This window comes from Xiphias gladius, chromosome 17 (genome assembly GCF_016859285.1).
Source record: "Xiphias gladius isolate SHS-SW01 ecotype Sanya breed wild chromosome 17, ASM1685928v1, whole genome shotgun sequence".
Taxonomy (NCBI): Eukaryota; Metazoa; Chordata; class Actinopteri; order Istiophoriformes; family Xiphiidae; genus Xiphias; species Xiphias gladius.
The window spans coordinates 1116765-1135406 of NC_053416.1; the positions used below are offsets into that span (position 1 = coordinate 1116765).

An 18642-nucleotide genomic window follows, 5' to 3' on the forward strand; every position below is an offset into this window, starting at 1 on the left:
GAGCAAGAAAAGAGAGCCCATCATGCCTCTTTTAACGTCCTCCCGCCGGCTGCCAGTTGCTTTTATAACTGATTTTAAGATCCCGCTCGTTACGCTTAAAGCACTTCGTGGCCTGACCCCAGATTACATCTCTGAATTAATCTCCGAGCTTCTAACTGGCTGCAGTCTGAGGTCCTCAGGCAGGAACCTCCTGGCTGGTCCTGATGCGAGGTTGAGAACCGAATGTGACGGAGCTTTTCCTGTCAGGGCACCACTGTTCTGGAAGAACCTGCCTGAGAATCTTAGACTAGTAAACTCAGTACCGTCTTTTACGTCGCTTCTGAAACCTCCCTCTTATCGTAAGGCTCTCTTATAATCTATAGTCATTGATTTATTCCCGGTGGTTTTTTAATGAGATATCTGTGGGAATGTGTATGTATTTTTATTAAAACTTCCATGTAAAACACCTTTTGCTGATTTTAATAGGTGCTATATAAATAAACCTGACCATCATCATCCTTATTATTATTATTATTATTGTTTAAATTTGAATGTCTCCATGACCTTTCCTCTAGTGTCAGCCTCAGGACCAACTTCACATTTTTACGTCCACTACTATTAAGGTCCTGGATAGATCATGAGTCATGGGCCCAGATCCTCACAGGATCCTCGGTGAAAATGGCCTGAGATAGTCGTTTTAGAGGAACTTTGTGCACCCAGGCTGCCATCTCCTTGGCCACGGAGGACATCCCCAACGGAGACGGCTACTAACACCCTTCTCGAGACCACAGCCACGAGCCCAAATGAATTATGACCCGTTTGCAGGTCATAATTCAGCTCACGAGGTGACCTTTTATATACTCAGGTTAAAACGTCCGAATGTTGCATTGTATTTTCGGAGCGCACACACCGTAGGTGTTGTGGAATGAGGCATGTTCCCTGACCTCTCACTCTCCCCTTCCCCATGGGTTTGGAGACTGGAAGCTGTTTCCTGTGTTGCTAAAGACGCTCCTGCAGAGATCTGGGAGGAAACAGAGTCTTTGACACAAAGACCTATGGAGACAAAACCCAGCCGACAGGAAACCTGCTGTAGCCTGAGGGTTGGAGGTCTGAAGGTTGTTACCCTTAGAAGAAAGATCTGCACACAAACACGCAAACACACATTTATTCTTCTATACACTGGTACGTTCTCCAAGCCCCTGTCTTCAAGAATAGTTTCGCATTGTGGGGAATTCCCTTATTCACTTTCTTTCTGTGAGATAGATGTTCAGATGGATATCAGTCTCATCTGTGTGTTCAGCACCGAGCTGGAGTCAGTGCGTGGTTAGCCTAGCTTAGCATAAAGACTGGAAACTAAGGGAAACAGCTAGCCTAGCTCTGTCCAAAGTTCAAAAATCCTCCCTCATTAACATATTTGTTTTTTTTAATCTGTATAAAAACAGAAAAAAAAACAGGCGTCACAGGCTGCAACTATTTCTTGATGAACACTTTCCTTTTTTATCTTTTTAATTTCCACCACTTTAATTCAGACTGAAACGTCTCAGCAGCTGTTGGATGGATCGAGGTGAAATGTGGTTCAGACGTCCGTGTTCCCCCCAGGATGAATCCTAATAATCATTCCCATCAGCCTTAGCTGTGCTTTGTGTTTAGTGCTCATTAGCACGGGTTAGCATGCTCCGACCCCCTCTGTCCTCAGACCCTCGGATCGGACGAGGAAAGCTCCCCCGAAAAAAATGGGAGAAAACCTGAGGAAGGGATGGCTCTTCCAGGACACGCGATAGATTTCGTGTCTACGGAATCGAACGCCACAGTAGATTTGCAGTGTTGTGTTACGTTCATACTCGGCTCCACGTGGTGGCGGCTCAGTCCATCTGTACAGTCCGAGCGCTAAAATCACAGGTTCTGGTTGCACAGAAAAGCCGACTGACACCTGCAGTGTGAGTTAACACATGCACAAGATTATTCCAAATACACAGTGTCTGCCCAGTTTGAGATGGTGGACGTGGCAGAAACGATACCTGCTAAACGTCAGCATGTTAGCGTTGAGCTCAAATCCCAGCCGTGTCTCAGCACGGCCTCACAGAGCTGCTGCGCGGCTGCAGACTCGTTACCCTTCGGAGTTCTTTAGAGTTCTCGTTTCTCACGGCCTCGGTGAGAACACCTCTCCACATGTCGCTGCACCTGTTTGCTTGTGTATGCGACAAACAAAATCCTTGAAAAAACAAACCCACCGAGACATCTACGGGAGCAACGCTCACTTCCTCTTATTTTGTCCCATGTCTTCATGATGAAATTGACCTTTAGACTGACACACGGGTTCCTGTCTAACACTTCACTGTCACAAGATGACAAGAGTTATTTCTGACAGACTCTGGTGCAGCTGTGACCAGATCTCAGTGTTTATCAGCGTCTCTGTCACCGGCTCCAACTCCTCCGTCAGTGGAGGCTGCTGGATGAACAGACGATGAACCACAACACAGTGAAACACAGGAAGGAATAATGTGAAATAAGTAGAACAAACACCGAACGTTAAAGAAACAAAAAATTGTCCTTAGAGCCGCTGATAAACTACATTCTTGTGTTGTTAAAATATGTTACTGTTTATCAAATGTTTAGACTCTGCTGAAAAAGGGCTGTTAAAGTAAAGTGGTTGCCATAATTGTGTTTAGCAAAACTCTATCTGGGAAATAGGCTCCTGGTGGAGAGAGATTTCAGATTACAGCTGAAATATGACTGGTATCTGAGTCTGTCTGCTCTTACGAGAGTGAGTTGTGTAACTTCTTCTCACCGACTTCCTGCTCGCCATGTGTTGTGGCGTGAAGCGGTGAACTGACTGTTCAGACTCAGGGGGCCGGGGTCACGTCCGTGCAGCGGAATGAATCTCCGCATGTCAGACAGGAATGTGAGGTTTTGTTGAACTGACAGACATTATCTCTGCAGCACGTTTGAACCTGCCGGAGATGTTGTTGCTCCAACTGTCGCAGGGGTGGCAAGATTTTCCCGACCGGTGACAACCTGAAGCTGCTGCCTGGACTCGTCTCGGTGTGCAGATAGTCAGAGGAATGTTTCCTTCAGATACAACATAACTGAAATCGTCCTGTTGTATTTGGCTCCTCATTTTGAAAATTTTCCTCCTGTGTTTAAGGGCACATGCTCATAAGAGAAATTTAAAAAGCACCAGTCTTACAGTAGGTCAGTCTGGTTTAAGTCCCACACAGTCAAAGATAGAAAACCCTCTTAACTGACTTGCAACTTCAAAACTGTGACCAGTAATTTAGTCTAGTTTTTGTGAGCTCTTCAGTAAACAGCCTCGTAGCTTCGTGATTTTCAGCTCGGTTCAACCAGCTCTTGGCATCAAGGTCACACACACATTTTCGAATTGGACCAATAAAAGTAAGATTGGACCTGAAGTAACTGACACTTTTCCCATTCCCCTCACAATTAGCACCAAACCCCATAGGCCCTCGTTGGAAATCTCCTTGTGAGTTTACAGATAAAGACAGATTTTCGGGAAATTATGAGGAGAGTTTCTGAGCAATTAGCTGGAAATTCAAGACCCGTAAAACAAAGTGTTGCTGAGATTTCCAGGTCCTGGGACAGAACAAACAGAAATCCTGGTTTCGTCTTGTGGACTTTCAGGTGAGAACAGTCATCACGTAGAAGCAGCAGAAACCACGCTGAATAACAAACTTAATCTGTGTTCAGAGTTTTATTATATTTCACTCAGACTGGCTTGAAGTTTAAGCTTGGAGTCTCAGAGAGACGCTCACAGTTTCAGTTTAGAAACATTTATCAAAGACAGGAATGATCCAGTGAGGAGGCAGAGACACAGAACCACTAGCGCAGAATCTTCTCCGTCCTTAGACCAAAGGCCAGTGACTGGGACTGACAGAAAGTGATGCTAATGTTATTGTGTTAAGTTTAGTTGCTATTTTAGACAGTTCATTTGATCTGTGCCTCCGTCCTTGAAAAACTCAGCAGACACAGGATCACATGAAAAAAAAAAAACAGCAGACACAGGATTTATGCTTTGGAAGAAAAATACATTTTCAATTAGCAACACTTGTCTTCTCCAGTTTAAAAGCTCAGAAATCCTAAAAAAGATTTTGAATTTTTAATTCTTGTGCACAGGATACATCTTTGGGCTCAAAAACACAGCAAATACTGAACTGTTCCCTTGGTGCTGTACAGTGGCCTGTTGGAAAAACTCCATTTCAAACATAGAAGAGTTGTAAATACTGAACACCACGAAATGTCAGAATGTCAAAAATATTTATAAAAACACCCCTATATAAAAACCCCTTACGAAACAACAAACATTTAACAAAATGACTCCAAGATGTCTGTTTGGATATCTGTGAATTGGCCTTATGAGACACAGCAGTCAGTCAGTATAAAAGATCATTTGAAAAAGAATCTGTTTGAAGGATTGTATACATTTCCTTTGCTTAAAAATACGTATGTGAATGTGATTTTCAGTCATTACATTACAAAAGGTCAGACTTATGAATTCAGACTAATGTTTGTGGGTTTTTCAAACTCCCTAAAACAAATAGAAACTTTTTTTTCCAGATAATTCAGATAATTTTTGGCATTTTTTTTTGGCAAAAAAAAAAGCCTGATGCCAACAGTCACATGACTCGTACGATGTCAACATATTCAGTTTGCTCTTAAACCTTGAGTTTATTCGTGATTGTAATATTCTGCTGTTAGTATCCACACGATAGTATCCAGGTTTCCTAAAAAATGTCTTCAAGCTTCCACATTTTGGACACACAGAGCATGAGCAGTAGATTCCTTCTTTGGTTGACGCATGAATGGCATGAATATAATTTACTGATAGAGCTCTTTGTTATGTGTGCATGCTAACATGCTGCCTACCATCTCAGTTTACCATGTTAGCATGCTAACATTTGCTAATCGCCAGTAAGCAAAAAATAGAGCTGAGGCCGACGGGAATGTCATTAGTCCTGCAGGTATTTATGAAACATGAATGAGTGGGATTCATCCTCTGGGGACCATGAACACCCAAAAAAAAAAAAAAAAAATCCATCCAATAGTAGTGGACCTGGAGACATGCTGCTAACGTGGCTAAAAATCATTTGAACAACAACATGAATGACATCACATTATAAGCAGGGTATTGAAGTGTACGAAAACAGTATCAAAAAGTGTCTTAGCCTCAATGTAGTGGCTGACAGGTCCTTTACATGAAAGTCAGGAGAAAAACTCAACACACACTGAGTAGTTTGCATTGTAGGAGCTGCCGTGTCCCTTTCTGACCGTCTTAGAGAACTTTCAGAGCTGATCCTCTTCTTTTTCCTCCTCCTTCAGCCTTTCTGTGTCTTTCCCCGCATCCTCTGGTTGTGCTTCCTCAGGTCTTGATGCCTGTCAGTTCTTTTTCTTTAGAAGAAGAGTTCTCCGCTGTTTTCTGCTCGTTCACCAGTTCGTACCCTCCTTTAACGCTCGGCTCTGGTTCCTGACGTCCGGCCCTCCTGCGCAGGACCACGACGGTCAGCAGGAAGCAGAGCAGCCCCCCGCACGCAAAAACCACCTGCAGGCCCAGAAACCTGCACACACAAACACACAGGGGGTCATGGACCTTGCTGTTTTGGTGTTTGGGGCCAGGTCCAGGCTAATGTCTGCTGTAGAATTCTTACTATGACTACATACTGAGTAAACCTTTGGTTTTTTTTTTTTTTTAAAGCTGACACATACACTTTCCACAGCTGTAGCAGAAAATCTTCAAGGCAAAGGTCAAACAGCTGCGGCCAGATAACATTCCTATTGAGAACATGGATAGTTTTAGCCGACTGATGTCATACAACCGGTGACTTTTTTTTTTACCATAGCTTCTAGATTGTCTGCCTCCTAAGAAAACGCATGTATCGTTTTTTCATATGACTGGATTTGCTGCTTTTCGGTTCCTATATTCTACTTCTCAACATCAGAACTGGATGCCTGGTGGACCATCAGGAGCAATGATGGAAAAAAGTCCAACACCTAATCATTCTGCCCCTGATATGTTGAATGACGTCTAAATGAGCCAGATGAAAATGCGCATAAAGGCCCTTCTTTAAAACGTGTTTAGCTGAATGGTACATATTTGACCTGCCTGGTGGCATGTTGCTTTATCAAATACAGGTGTAGGTCATTACACCGATAATGGCCTTTGTACAGAGTGAATTTTGGTCTGTTGAGAGCGGTGAAAGAACCAGGATGAAATCTTTGGTTGCCTAATAGCTTAGCAACATATTAGTCAAGGCACCGCACTGCTGCTGCTGCTGCTGCTGTCGGAGCATGAAGTCTGAACTACCGTATTTCCCTCGTCTCCTTGGGTTTCTTTCACAGTTAACAACTCCAGACTTCCTGCCTTGGGCTCGCCATGATTCTTGGCTGTCGGGAAGATTTTCTGGTTCCCTGGTTCATTTTTTTCGGTAAAGAGATTAGGAGAAACTTTGAACTTGTTTTCACTTGTCGTGAATTCATTTTCTCTGTGGCAGCAAAACATTACACAAACCTTCATAAACTCCTGCAGGTTAAACTGGTTTCATAAAACACTTTAAGGGCGGACTGGCTCTGACTCACTCTAAACTGACTGATGACACAATAACACAGCTCAAATATAAGATGACTCTCCCCACTTTTTCAAACCTACTTTCCAAATAATGGATATCATCTTATATTTGGGCCAAAACAGTGTAATTGTATGGTGCCTGTGATAGGTGTACAGTGACACATGGTCCACCTGAGACCGGCGTAATGGGTTGTTCACGTTTAGAGGTGAATCCGTCTCAGAGCGCCTCACCTCTGTCTGAAGCGGTCCAGGTTGTAGTAGTTACAGGACGTCTGCCTGCCGCATTTCTTGCCCCACAGGATGCAGGTGGTGTCGATGACGCTGCCATACAACACCGGGCCGGGCATGAAGGCTGCACAGGGACAGATGACATGGAGACATGCGTGATGCAGGAAAGGTAATGAAAGGCAGGAAATTACTGAATTCCAAAAAAATGTTCATCTCCTGGGGAGCAGGAGGTTTAATAGTGGGAATCTGACAATTAGATCACAAAAGGAAACTTTGTCTTGTTGGTGGCATTAGAGAAAAGGGCCGGGATCCCAAAAGCATTAGGATCCTCAGGGGAACACGAATATCCACAAGAAGTCTGATGGTAATCTGTCCAGTAGATGCTGAGATATGTCCCTCAGTTCACCATCCTTTGGCCCTGCTTCAATTATAGAAAAATAAAAATCAAGCTGATCTCATTGCTACCGACAACCAGCCTGTAAGTATGATGGTGTTTTTCTGGAACCTAACTCATTTATTTTTCATAAAACTGATTTTTGAGCCTTTACCTCACATTTCTCAAACTTCCAAAGATTTCCAAACATCGTGTGGACACAACACTTTCATGTCAAGCCTCTCTTGTCTTGTCTTTATATAAGCATCCAGTCTTATCTTTGTAGAGTCAGGGGGAGTTGTCTGGTGGATTCACACCATATTCTAGGTGCTGGTCATGGTAATGAGCTGCATAAAAACAAAGAGGACTGCGCACTACGCTCCAATTATGTTATTATTTCCTCAAGCCTTCAGAAAGATCACTGGAGCGTGGTCACATTTTATCATGTGTCATGAACACAAACACTCATTGAAACTTGGGTGAGAGGAGAGAAACAGATCTGAGATCAGTGAATAATCTGCAGGCAGACCTCACGTGCCTCGCTCGAGGTTTCCACTCACCGAGCACCCTGAACAGCATGTACTGAACTCCCACCGCAAAAGACTTGTCCTCGGTGGGCACCGTCCTGCAGAGGAGACATAAACATCACATTCATGGAGGAGATGAAGACGAAGAAGAAGATGACGAGATTAGAGTTTCTTTTCTGTGGGTGGCGTGTGCATTCAGACGCGCCCTGTGGGCGTTTGGTTTGCAGACGTGCTGAAACAGCAATGTTGGTGTTCGATGGACGATAAGGGCGGCGGTGGCTGCTGCGGAACCATCAAATGACCTCTGATGGTTCAGGCCCCTCACCGGAGGTGAAGCGGGGAGGAAAAGAACAATACTGTGTGAGGCGAAAGGGACGGGTGCCTGCGGGTGTTAGTGTGGTTTGGCTGCTCGCTGGGCCCCTCACCGACACAGTCAGTGAAAACTGGACACTAAGGGATGGATTGTCATCATTCAGTCAAACCTGAACACACAGACATGATACACACGACTTCTCTTTGAGGATATCATTAGCTCTGATGTAAATCACAGATCAACATCCATAAATCTGCCTGAGAATCACAGAATAAAAAAGAGGCTCTTTATGAGCGCAGAAACCCTGAGAGCGATCATGTTGAGGCGGTGTCGGAGTCCTGGAAACCTGCATTCTGGTTGAGCATTTCTCGCTGTCTTGGTCTCAGTCTGTCCATCACACCAACATCTCCGCTTCAGCCCAAAATAGAAAGCATTTTAGTGACATTTCAGCGTTTCCACTCAGCTGTTTTGTCACTGCACAAAATTGAAAAGTAGAAACCCACCGAGAGTGAGAGAATTTAATAACTGCTGAACTGTTGAAGATACTGTACCATGATATGCCAAGTCTAAAAATTAAAAAAAAAAAAGCTCAGTAAATTGGCAGCCACACTAACCATGAACAGAATATTCATTTTGTAGCAGTTTGCCTTAGTTATATATTTTATCCTCATTAATTGTGGAATTATATAGAAAGCCTACATTCATTGAGATTAAGGCATTACGAGTCGTAAAAGAGTCAGACTTTTGTTTTTGGAAGAAAAGCCTCAATAAAAATTGGTAAATGTATCGGCAGCTGCCGAGACGGCGCGCCGACGGCTTGGCCACATAAGTGATCTGCCAAACTGTGGCAGCCGGCTGCTTTATACACCTGGGGCTGACGATCAAACGGAGAACAGGTGGGACAGCAGCGGAGGGTCAGGTGACAGGCAGCAAAGTGGAGAGCTGGGGTGACGCAGTCTGGAAACTTTTTGATTTAATCATTCCATCTTTTAAAGCAGTTCATCTCACGAGGGATGAGTGGATAAATAAATAAATAAATTAATAAGTAATGTTCCCCCTCAGCCCAAAAGAACAATTATATAACTGTCCTCCTTTCCAATCCGGCCTTCTCCCATAACCATTTTGATATGAGCTTCCAATACTCTCTTGGAGCCTTCACCACAATTTGGAATTTATTCTAATGTTTTGCAGCTGTGAGCAGCTCCGCAGTTCTGCTTTGTGCAACAGCACATTCGAAGCCAAGCATTTTAGCAGACACGCAGACATACACTGAATTTGGTCACTTTTTCCAGGGTGAACTAGTTTACACACCACTTCCGAACTAGTCGTGTGTAACCGGGCCGCAGGTAAAGTGAGGCCGCGGACGACGAGGAGAGGATGAAGGAGCCGAAATATGGAAAATGTGTCACTGTCCAAACACTCAGACTCACTGTAGGAAATAACAGATAAATGGCAGGACACATCCTCACACATTTCCACACTTATTGCCAAAACTTCTTTTTTTCTCTCTGTTTTGGCTCCATGGAAACATTGAATGATGGAAGCTGGGTTTTCTAAAGCTTTGGGGAGACTTCATTAAAGCCCCATCCACATATGGTTGGGCTCCAATAGTCGGTTTGTGGGATTCGTTAAGCTCCAATGTTTACGAATCCCTCATCAAACATTTTCTCTCTCCTGGTAATTTTTCATGTAGAGAACAGTCAGGTCGCGTCAGCAGCTTCTAACTTGTTGCTCCCTCTGGTTAAAGTGAGGACGTCGGCTGTGGGAGACTACATCAGCTGTAGATAACCGACGTTAACTCATGTGAAACTCTAGCCTGCTGGTTAATGTGGTGACCGGACTCTGCCAAAGATTGTCTGTGAGAGAAGACGCATCACTCTGTAACATCTCTCTACCGCCGCCAGGGAACAGAGTGGATCAGCTGATCGCAGCTCGTTAACTACAGGAGAGTCCCACTTCGCCCGTTGATGGATCAGACCCATAGCTGGAGCTCGTTGAGCCCAGAGTTCTGGATCCAGGAGTTTGTGAAGAATCAGGTGTAAAAGTCAGTTTGTTCCAGCTGTTGTTTTGCTGTGTCACGACAATCAATATCAATCAATATTCAATATTTCAGATCTCCTGCTGCTCAGCTCTTGTTCAGGTTGGAGCTTCATCAACGGTAATGTTGATACATTGTGCAACATGGTCTCGGTCTATATCAAAGACTATCAGTTATGAAATGTGTCAGACTGCGTGGTGAATGTGAACCAGTGCTACGTTGGAAATAGAGACGAAATGCCAGCAGGAACATGTCGACAACTAACTGAGGTCTACAGAGAGTCTCTCCAACTTCACGCTGTGGTTTTCAGCCTGACAACCACTTCGTTTCTAGAGGCGCAGTATCTCCGTGGAGTCATGTCATCAGAACGACAGAATGAATAAACAGGTGTTCACGAACAGTCGAGAGGCTCATTTCTATAATGGTCCGTTTATCTACAGCAGCGATGTGTTGCAATGTCAACTTTATTAAAAGTTTACCTTGTCAAGGGACGTAATATACTGCACGCACAGATAAACCACAAGTTTGTCTCTGAATCCATACAGCTTGTTGCGTCTCATCTAGAAGTGTCACAGCTGAGAGCTGCAGTTCTTCCTCCGGTCACTGCGGTTGGTAGTTTGAAAACTACTGCGGAGTTATGATTATGATGATTGAAGGATTCCATTTTCTGCAAAATGACTCGACGAATCCCTGAAAATATGCTGGTGCTCAGATCATCAAAGGCTGGAATGGCGTGTTTAAAGTTGCAATAAAAAATTCGAAAAACAGGTTTTCACATTGTGTGCTAAATTAGCTGCAAAAAAATGTTCATTCATTCCATTTCAAAGTAAAGCTATAAAATAAGAAGGTGAAGGGGTGTGAATAGTTTCCGAAGTCACTGGATCCACTGTTCATGCAAATGTGGTGTTTACACTGCGGGTACATTGTGGTCTTTGTAATTTCCTGCTGAATTTGGATTTTTTGCTTCGCAAATGTGGAGTCGGAGAAGAAGTCAAATTGTGAGAGTTTGGTCCTCAGATTCTGACACTCAGAATTTTAACACAGGCTTTGTTTGTTCTCAGTATAAGACCTGGTATCTGGACTGAAAAGCAAAGACTTCGCCAGGTTTCTCTCATGATTACAGAGGTTTGCCTGAGACAGACTAAAATCGAAGAGGGTAGTCTCTCTCTTTGATCTCTTATTCAGTGTTTCAGTACAGCAGACAGATGTGCAGTGGTGGAAGAAGTACACAGATCATTTACATAAGTAAAAGTACAATGTAAAAATACTCCATTACTAGTAAAAGTCCTGCATGAAAAATCCCACTTCAGCTACGTACAGAAGTATCATTACTAGATCATTGATCCTGAGTCACGGAGGCTTCAGCAGCGTTTTACAGCTGGAGCTGCTCCAGGTGGAGCTGATTTTAGCTACGTCAGAGACAGGGAGAGAGTTCAGTCCACTGGTTCCCAACCTGGGGGTGGGGCCCCTCCAGAGGGTCACCAGCTTGCAGTTGTTGGATTTTTCTCTAATCTTATTTTTTTTTTCTGAAATAATGTACCTTTCCCTCATCAATCCTCAAACAGTTATTTAAATGAAACCATCTGAGACGTTTACAGAGGAAATCACTCGCTTGTAGAAGTGATAACAACTCGTAGACATCAGAAACATGAAAAGGAGCCCGGATTAGACACTGACTTTCCGTGAGGGACAAAAGGTTGGGAACCAGGGGTTTAATCTTTAAAAATGTAACTATAGCTGTCAAATGTAGTGCAGTAAAAAGTACAATTTCTCCCTCTGAATTGTTGTGGATCAGACGTATAAAGTAGCTTTAAATGGAAATACTATAAGTACAATACTTTCAAAACTGTACTTGAGTATAGTACTCAAGAAAATGTACCCAGTCACGTTCCACCACTGCAAATGTCTGTTTTTTTGTTGTCATGTTGACTCTGCAGGGTTCAGATGCACCAAGCCAGGATTTAGCGCAGGATGATTTCAGCAGTCCGGCTGATCTGAGCTGTTGCTTCTTAACAGAAGTAACGGAGAATGTACAGATGCTTACAGGTCATATTTTGTCAGTTTTAGTGCCATGTTTTCATACCTGAGTATCATCATGTATGATGGGGTTTGGGAGAAGGAGGCAATGAAGCTGGTGAGACCCAGCAGAACCATGAAGGGACGGAGGAGGTGGACACATCCACTGCCGCAGGTCCCGGGAGACGCGTAGCCAAGACCGCCGACACACTGACACCCAGTGTAGTTCTGCAGAAAAAAACAAACTGTCAGGATACAGGCTGAGTTAACGTCCTCTACAGGCTGCAGTCCTCATAGTAATAATAATAATAATAATAATAATAATTACTTTGACTTGTATAGCATTTTTTTAAAAACATAGTTTATTGCTCCCAGAGGACCTGGGAGACTAAATAAAATTATACAGTAAAATGTAAAACCAGACAAATGTCATTTAGGGTAACCAGACCACAAGAATCGGTAGGGCTGACAGGAAGATATAATTGTGTAATATCAGTGTAAAACAATATGTTGTGTCTACTAATTATATAGCCAAGGGGAGGCATACATATCGAGAAAAGAATAGGGCCCAGAATCAAGCCTTGAGGTACACCGCAAGAAAGTTTCATAGACCAGGAAATTAAGTTACTTAGTTCAACAGAAAAATGCCTGTCGGACAGACAAGACTAGAACCACTCACGAGCCATTGCAGCCACAATATGAACAAACAACATCCTGATAGTTTATGTAGTCCTAGAGTCTGACTAGTAGAGGAGCTAAAACTGGAAAGTTTATCCTGAGGGGGGCACAAGAGGAACGATCATGGGTTATTAAAATCTAAATGGTAAACTCAGAAGTTGTTACCATTGCTGTTACCTACTGTTCTCCTGAAGGTAAAATAAATGGAGTTTTAATTTAAAAATATAAGAGAATTCAAATTTAATAACGTTTATAGTGTTTACTGATCATGTGTGACAAATTTAAGATGTGTTGTAAATGCGCATAAAGTCAGTGGAAAGATGGGACAAAAGAACTGCAAGACGCGAATATTTCAATTTATATTTCAACAAAAAGATTGTACAAATTTATTTAATTTATCGCAAGGCATTATTGATCTAACGTAGCTGAAACAATTAGTGGATTGATTTGTCATCGGCAGAAAATTAATCGGCAATTGTTTTGATAATCGTTTCATTTAATCTTCATTTTTTTTCATATGCCAAACGTTCTCTGTTCTTACATATGAGGATTTTATGCTTTCCTTGGTCATATATGAGAGTAAACTGAATATCTTTGGATTCGGGACTGTCATCCAAAACAATCCAGTCTGAAACAAGCAAACTGAATAAGTCACGTTAGGCTCTGAGAAATTATGATGGGAATTTTTCATAATTTTCTTACTCTTTTTTGACAAGCGATTGATCGCTTATCTGAGAAAATAGTCTGAAGATGGATCGATAATGCGAATAATCGTCAGTCGCATCTCTAGAATCTACTGAGACCGGAGGAGAGTCACAGAAAGTTTCTGGTGAGTTGGTCAGCCACCTGTGTGCGCTTTGCTAGCTAGCATACAGCTAATGTCGGTAGAGTTGGTACATTGGCTGTTTTGGGGCTAGTACAGACTACACAAAAACTCAAAATTAGAAGAATACATGAGCCCTGGGTCTGATACCATGGGTCTGAACACATCTTCTGTTAGTCCTTCGAGTAGCTGTAGTATTTACAAAAATGTTTAAGAGCATAATTTATTTCTCCTTTCCGCTAAAACACCCAATTGTTACTCCCTTGTTCCCCGTAGTCTTTTGAGAGCCGGCAGATTCTCTCCATAACTAACGTCACAGTTTGGACGTGAGAAATGTTTAATCAGTCACTTTTCTGATGTGTCTACGATCCTTAATCCCTCCACATTTACTCACACTCACTTCTGGGAGTGTTTATGTGTCGCGGGAAGCCATACGTGGAGAATGAACTGGTCACTTTCAGTAACAGGGAGCATGTTGGAGGACAGATGGTAGTGAGACTGAGAGTAAGATTTTATTTACATGAGTTAACGTCAGCCACTTCCTTTGAAGAACTCTGCTTTTCTTCTTGCTGAACTACATGCTAGTCTCTGCCATTGTGGTCACTGTATGACTATTAAATATTATCATAGGAAGATAGGAAGGCTAGCTCTAACCCCCCCCCCTCAGTTTTCCAGAGAGGTTTTTAGATCAGTCACACAAACTCAGCCAGATAGGCTGCAAACACCCTGGCATGGTCATGGTCTGCGCATCTGGCCAGTCACTTAAGTCCAAAATCCACTTTGCACTTTCATTTTCATGTTTAGAAATGTAGAACTTCTTCCAAAATAAGAAAAAATTAAAATGAAAACTCCATTGACTTATAATAATATATCATATTTTTTGTTTACTCCCATGTCATAAAGATAATGAAACAGGGCTGCAACAAATGATATTTTCATTATTGGTCCATCTGCCAATTATTTCTGGATGATTTGATTAATCTTTTGGTCCATAATTTCCAATTCCAAAACCCCCGAACGTTCCTCCCACTACATTATTACTGCGAGCAAGAAAGGCAAAGAACAGCAGCGGGTTCTCAAATGTGAGAAACTGGAACCATTAAATGTTGGGTTTTTGTTTGGAAAATGACTTAAACGATTAATTGAATATCAAAATACTTCCTTATTAATTTTATTTGAATTGAATAATCATTCAACCGACTAATCGTTGCAGCTCTTAATGAAACCGACAGTGTAATAACTTTTTGTTTTCACTGTCAGTGAACAATGTGCAGCCTAACCTTGAAAATGAAATTGGAAAGTGAACTTTTACACTGGCATTATTTTCCTGTTTTATCTTGTTTCTAACGAAAATAAAATACAAGCAGGATTCTCCCGGAGCTCTGCAGTGAAATCTGTCAAAGTTGAACATCAGATCCACTCAGCAGGATTTATTATCCAAAACGTGCACATCAGGGGAAACCACTCAGAAATTCCATCCACTGCCATGTCATTGAAACTGCAACGTGTTCTCAGACAGTTTTATGAAAATCGTTTTACGTCATTTTAAATAATCTGAGTTTTTTTTTCCTGCATGTTCATTGATTTTCTTGCTCCTTATTGTTTTTCTTATTTCTTTTTGTGATAATCCTGTTTTAAGTCTTGTCAGTCAGTAATTATTTATCCCAGGAGATAAGTATCGTACTCATCACTGTGCACTAATGTGAAAAAGTAGGACAGTCCGCACCAGAAGAGAACTACAGTCTGCCTCAGTTCACCACTTCTCTTGCCTCAGCCTATTGAACTCTAGCAAATACTGAACTCGGAAAGACTGCCTTCCGCTACGAAATGGAACAAATCACAGAGGATTTTTAAAACTTTAAAAGTGACCCATCTTGTTGAGATTGTATGATTAAATAAAGGTTGTATATAAGTGAAACATCCAGCTGCATTACGTACTAGAAGGCTTTGAGGAAAACATTTAAACTTGATGCACGATATGTTAAATAGTAAGATTACAGATTACTAAACAGATGTAAAGGCATTTATCTACGATAACAAGTAATTCAAAAATTCTAAGGGCTGGACTGATTACATTTAATACTGAGCAGATTCCTGCTCCTCAGAGGACAAACCCCAGCCTCCTGAGTGTAGGCCTGGTTATTTAAATACAAAATGTGTGAACTTTACCGTTCAGCCACTGGACGAACCGAGGGTTCCACAGAGAGTTTTATCTGGCGTCTACATTTGTTTCACTGTGGATATTTCTGATGTCTGTTTTCACACAAGACCAATCCCACAGAAGCGGCTGTAGGACGGAAAGCAAGTTGGAATGCAGCAGGTTGAGTTTGTGAGAGAGAATAGATTATACTTGACTCTAAAAGAGTCAAAGCACAACAGAAGTTGTCAGCCAGTTTACCTAGAACAATGAGTCAACGGGAGTTGGAAGCACACACATACGGAGCTGACCGGTTCTCTGTTACTGCACAGATTATGACCTTCGACTCATGGCATGAAAGAGCAGAAAAGTAGTAGAAAGAGAAAAAGTGAACCTGAATTTATGGACAGAGTAAGCCATTTTTTATTTTATTAGCCAGATTGTGTGATAAGAGAACGTTTTGTTTTGAGGAGTCAAACGATAAAATAGCTCCTACTATGACTTTGGAGTTGGTGTCCATCTCGGTGGCGTTACAGCCAGCATGACAGGGAGACCTGAATTCCACCCCGTCGGAACCACAGACCGGGTTAAACGCCTCAGGAGGACATCGACAGCTGGAACTGCAGGAAAACTCATCATTGCTGAAAACACACACACACACACACACACACACACGCACACACACACACACACACACACACACACACACACACACACACACACACACACACACACACACACACACACACACACACACACACGCACATTTTTAGACTTTTACCTTTTAAATAACCTGTAGTAATGGAGCATTTCAAAGTAGGAAATTTGTTCTAACTGCCCTAACACTTGATGGTGGCACCTCTGAGAATGGCTGAAAATTCCCATCAGTAAGTTTAGTTCTTTATCAATAATTTTCAGTCAGTAGTAAAATCAGTTCCCCTCCAATGCTGAGACTGATTCCCTGTGAGTGGTGAAATCAGTTTTCCTTCAAAAGTGAAATCAGTTCCCCATCAGTTATAAAACTAACCTGTTGCTGGTGAAATTAGCTCTCTATCAGTATTACAATACACCTTTTTATTTTAAACAAAGACATTTAAAGCCCAGGTGTAAATAGTAAAAATAATAATAACTGCTAAATTCCATTTAGCTGCATCACTTTCGGGGTCCAGCCATTGTCGATGTAATTCCTCACGTCCGTGCCCAATTTAAAACTCTGCTGGGAAAAAGACTTAATAGTTTAATTTCAGGGTTGAAATCAGCTCATGTCAACAGTAAAATTAGTTCCCTTTCAGTGGTGACACTAATTCCTTGTCGCTAGTGAAACAAATTCCCTGACAATGACGAAACTAGTCACCTGCCAATAGTAAAATAAGTTGCCTGCAAGTAGTAAAATTAGTTCCCCGTTAGCTTAGGAACAGGCTAACGTTAGCTAATAGTTTGTGGATCCTGCTGTGGTGTAGCTTGGATATTGACACTCTCCCTTCATCCCTTTAGTTATCCCGGAAATTATTCCGGGGGCTAATCCAGACCATGGAAGGAAAAGTGGATAACTGCAATTTAGTCGGGGGTTGTTGCCTTGGCTAAAGAGCCCGTTCGACACGGTACCTGGGAGGAAAGACCCCAGCGACCATCTGGGTGGGGCAGCCAATGAACAGCAGCGGCGTGGCGGAGATCGTGCAGAGCAGGATGGCAGTGGTGCACAACTTGCTGGCGCCACTGACCGAGACATTAAATCTTCGCATCAGAACTCCACCCAGGACGGTGCCCAGCACCGCCAGCGGGATACCAACTCCTCCTGAGAGAGAGAAATCGAGAGGACAGACGCTTCAGTCGCATCTGATTCCAACTGTCCTCTGTTAACTTAATATGACATCAGCTTACCACTTTAGCTGCTATAACACATATGAGAAATTCATGCTCATTCCAGGGGATGAATCCCACAGACCCATGCGGCCTCTCACCTATCATCATGGTGGAAAAGGAGACGGTCTGGCTGAACTGTCTCTCGATGAACTTGGCCATAAAGGTGGCGAGGCCGGCCAGCAGCGCTGCTAGGTTGACCTGCGCCAGAACCACCAGCAGGTAGATGGGACTCTGCAGTGTCCGCAGAGCGATATGAGGGAAACCTGAAGGACAGCGGTGGACAGCAAGGCTCTTTAGGTCTGAATGATGAAGGATCACTTCACCCAAAATGCCCCTACTACAATGTAGACGGACAAGTAGTTTCGGTGTAATTTCCCAGGTTTTGCGATATCAAGACACTTCAGATTTTCAGAGACAATTTCCCTCTCACGGTGGACAATCTACAAATCTCGCCGTGAAATTATTGGTGCTACATCACACCGAGGAAAGAGCCCCTGTGAATTCTGTTCACAGTGTGTTGTGTGGATTATACAGAGAAACAGGGACATTGTTTCTGGAAAGAGATGTTGTAGTTTAAACTCTCTGCATGGCTATACCGTACTAGTGGTAAGGCAAATTGTTCAAATGATCCTTTTTAGTGGTATTTTTTGTCTTTGTTTGTGTGTTTGTGTGAACGGACTGTTTAACTCAACTCGGGTTCCCTTCCGAACCGAGGATAAGAAGAAATCGAAGGGAATTCTACTTTTGAAGCCGGTTAGAAGCTGACAAGCTGCTGTGCAGTCTTGCATTGACGCAACACTGATAATAAAATGCTAAAGTAGCAACAACGACCCCGGTTCAGTGTCAAGGCTCTTTAGTTGCCTCCTCTGCAGCTTCATCAGACAGGAAGGAGACGTGAAGACGAGAAAAAGGAGACTCTTACGTTTGAGGAACTGAAGGAGGGACAGTTCCTGGAGTGGGTTTGTCTGCTGTTGCTTACAGTCCGCTCTGGACTCGACGTCATCCTCGCCGTCCTGGACAAATATGGAAAGAGAACATCACAGACTGGACTTGTTTTTTCACTGCAGGATTTTCCCTGCTAATGTAGTTG

The 18642-nt window shown here is 42.7% G+C and overlaps 1 protein-coding gene across 1 annotated transcript in view; it reads right to left on the reverse strand.

Annotated features, from left to right (window-relative positions):
• Window positions 1-3673: 3673 nt before the first annotated feature.
• The window catches only part of slco2b1 (solute carrier organic anion transporter family, member 2B1), a 32065-nt gene continuing 17096 nt past the window's right edge, over window positions 3674-18642 (reverse strand). The window contains exons 9-16 of the mRNA XM_040150361.1: window positions 18475-18565; window positions 17651-17815; window positions 17295-17484; window positions 16186-16330; window positions 12119-12279; window positions 7718-7782; window positions 6788-6908; window positions 3674-5549 (exon numbers count right to left, since the gene is read on the reverse strand). Coding sequence (XP_040006295.1) covers window positions 5354-5549; window positions 6788-6908; window positions 7718-7782; window positions 12119-12279; window positions 16186-16330; window positions 17295-17484; window positions 17651-17815; window positions 18475-18565 — 1134 coding nt within the window. The 3' untranslated portion in view covers window positions 3674-5353. The remainder of the gene's footprint in view (window positions 5550-6787; window positions 6909-7717; window positions 7783-12118; window positions 12280-16185; window positions 16331-17294; window positions 17485-17650; window positions 17816-18474; window positions 18566-18642) is intronic.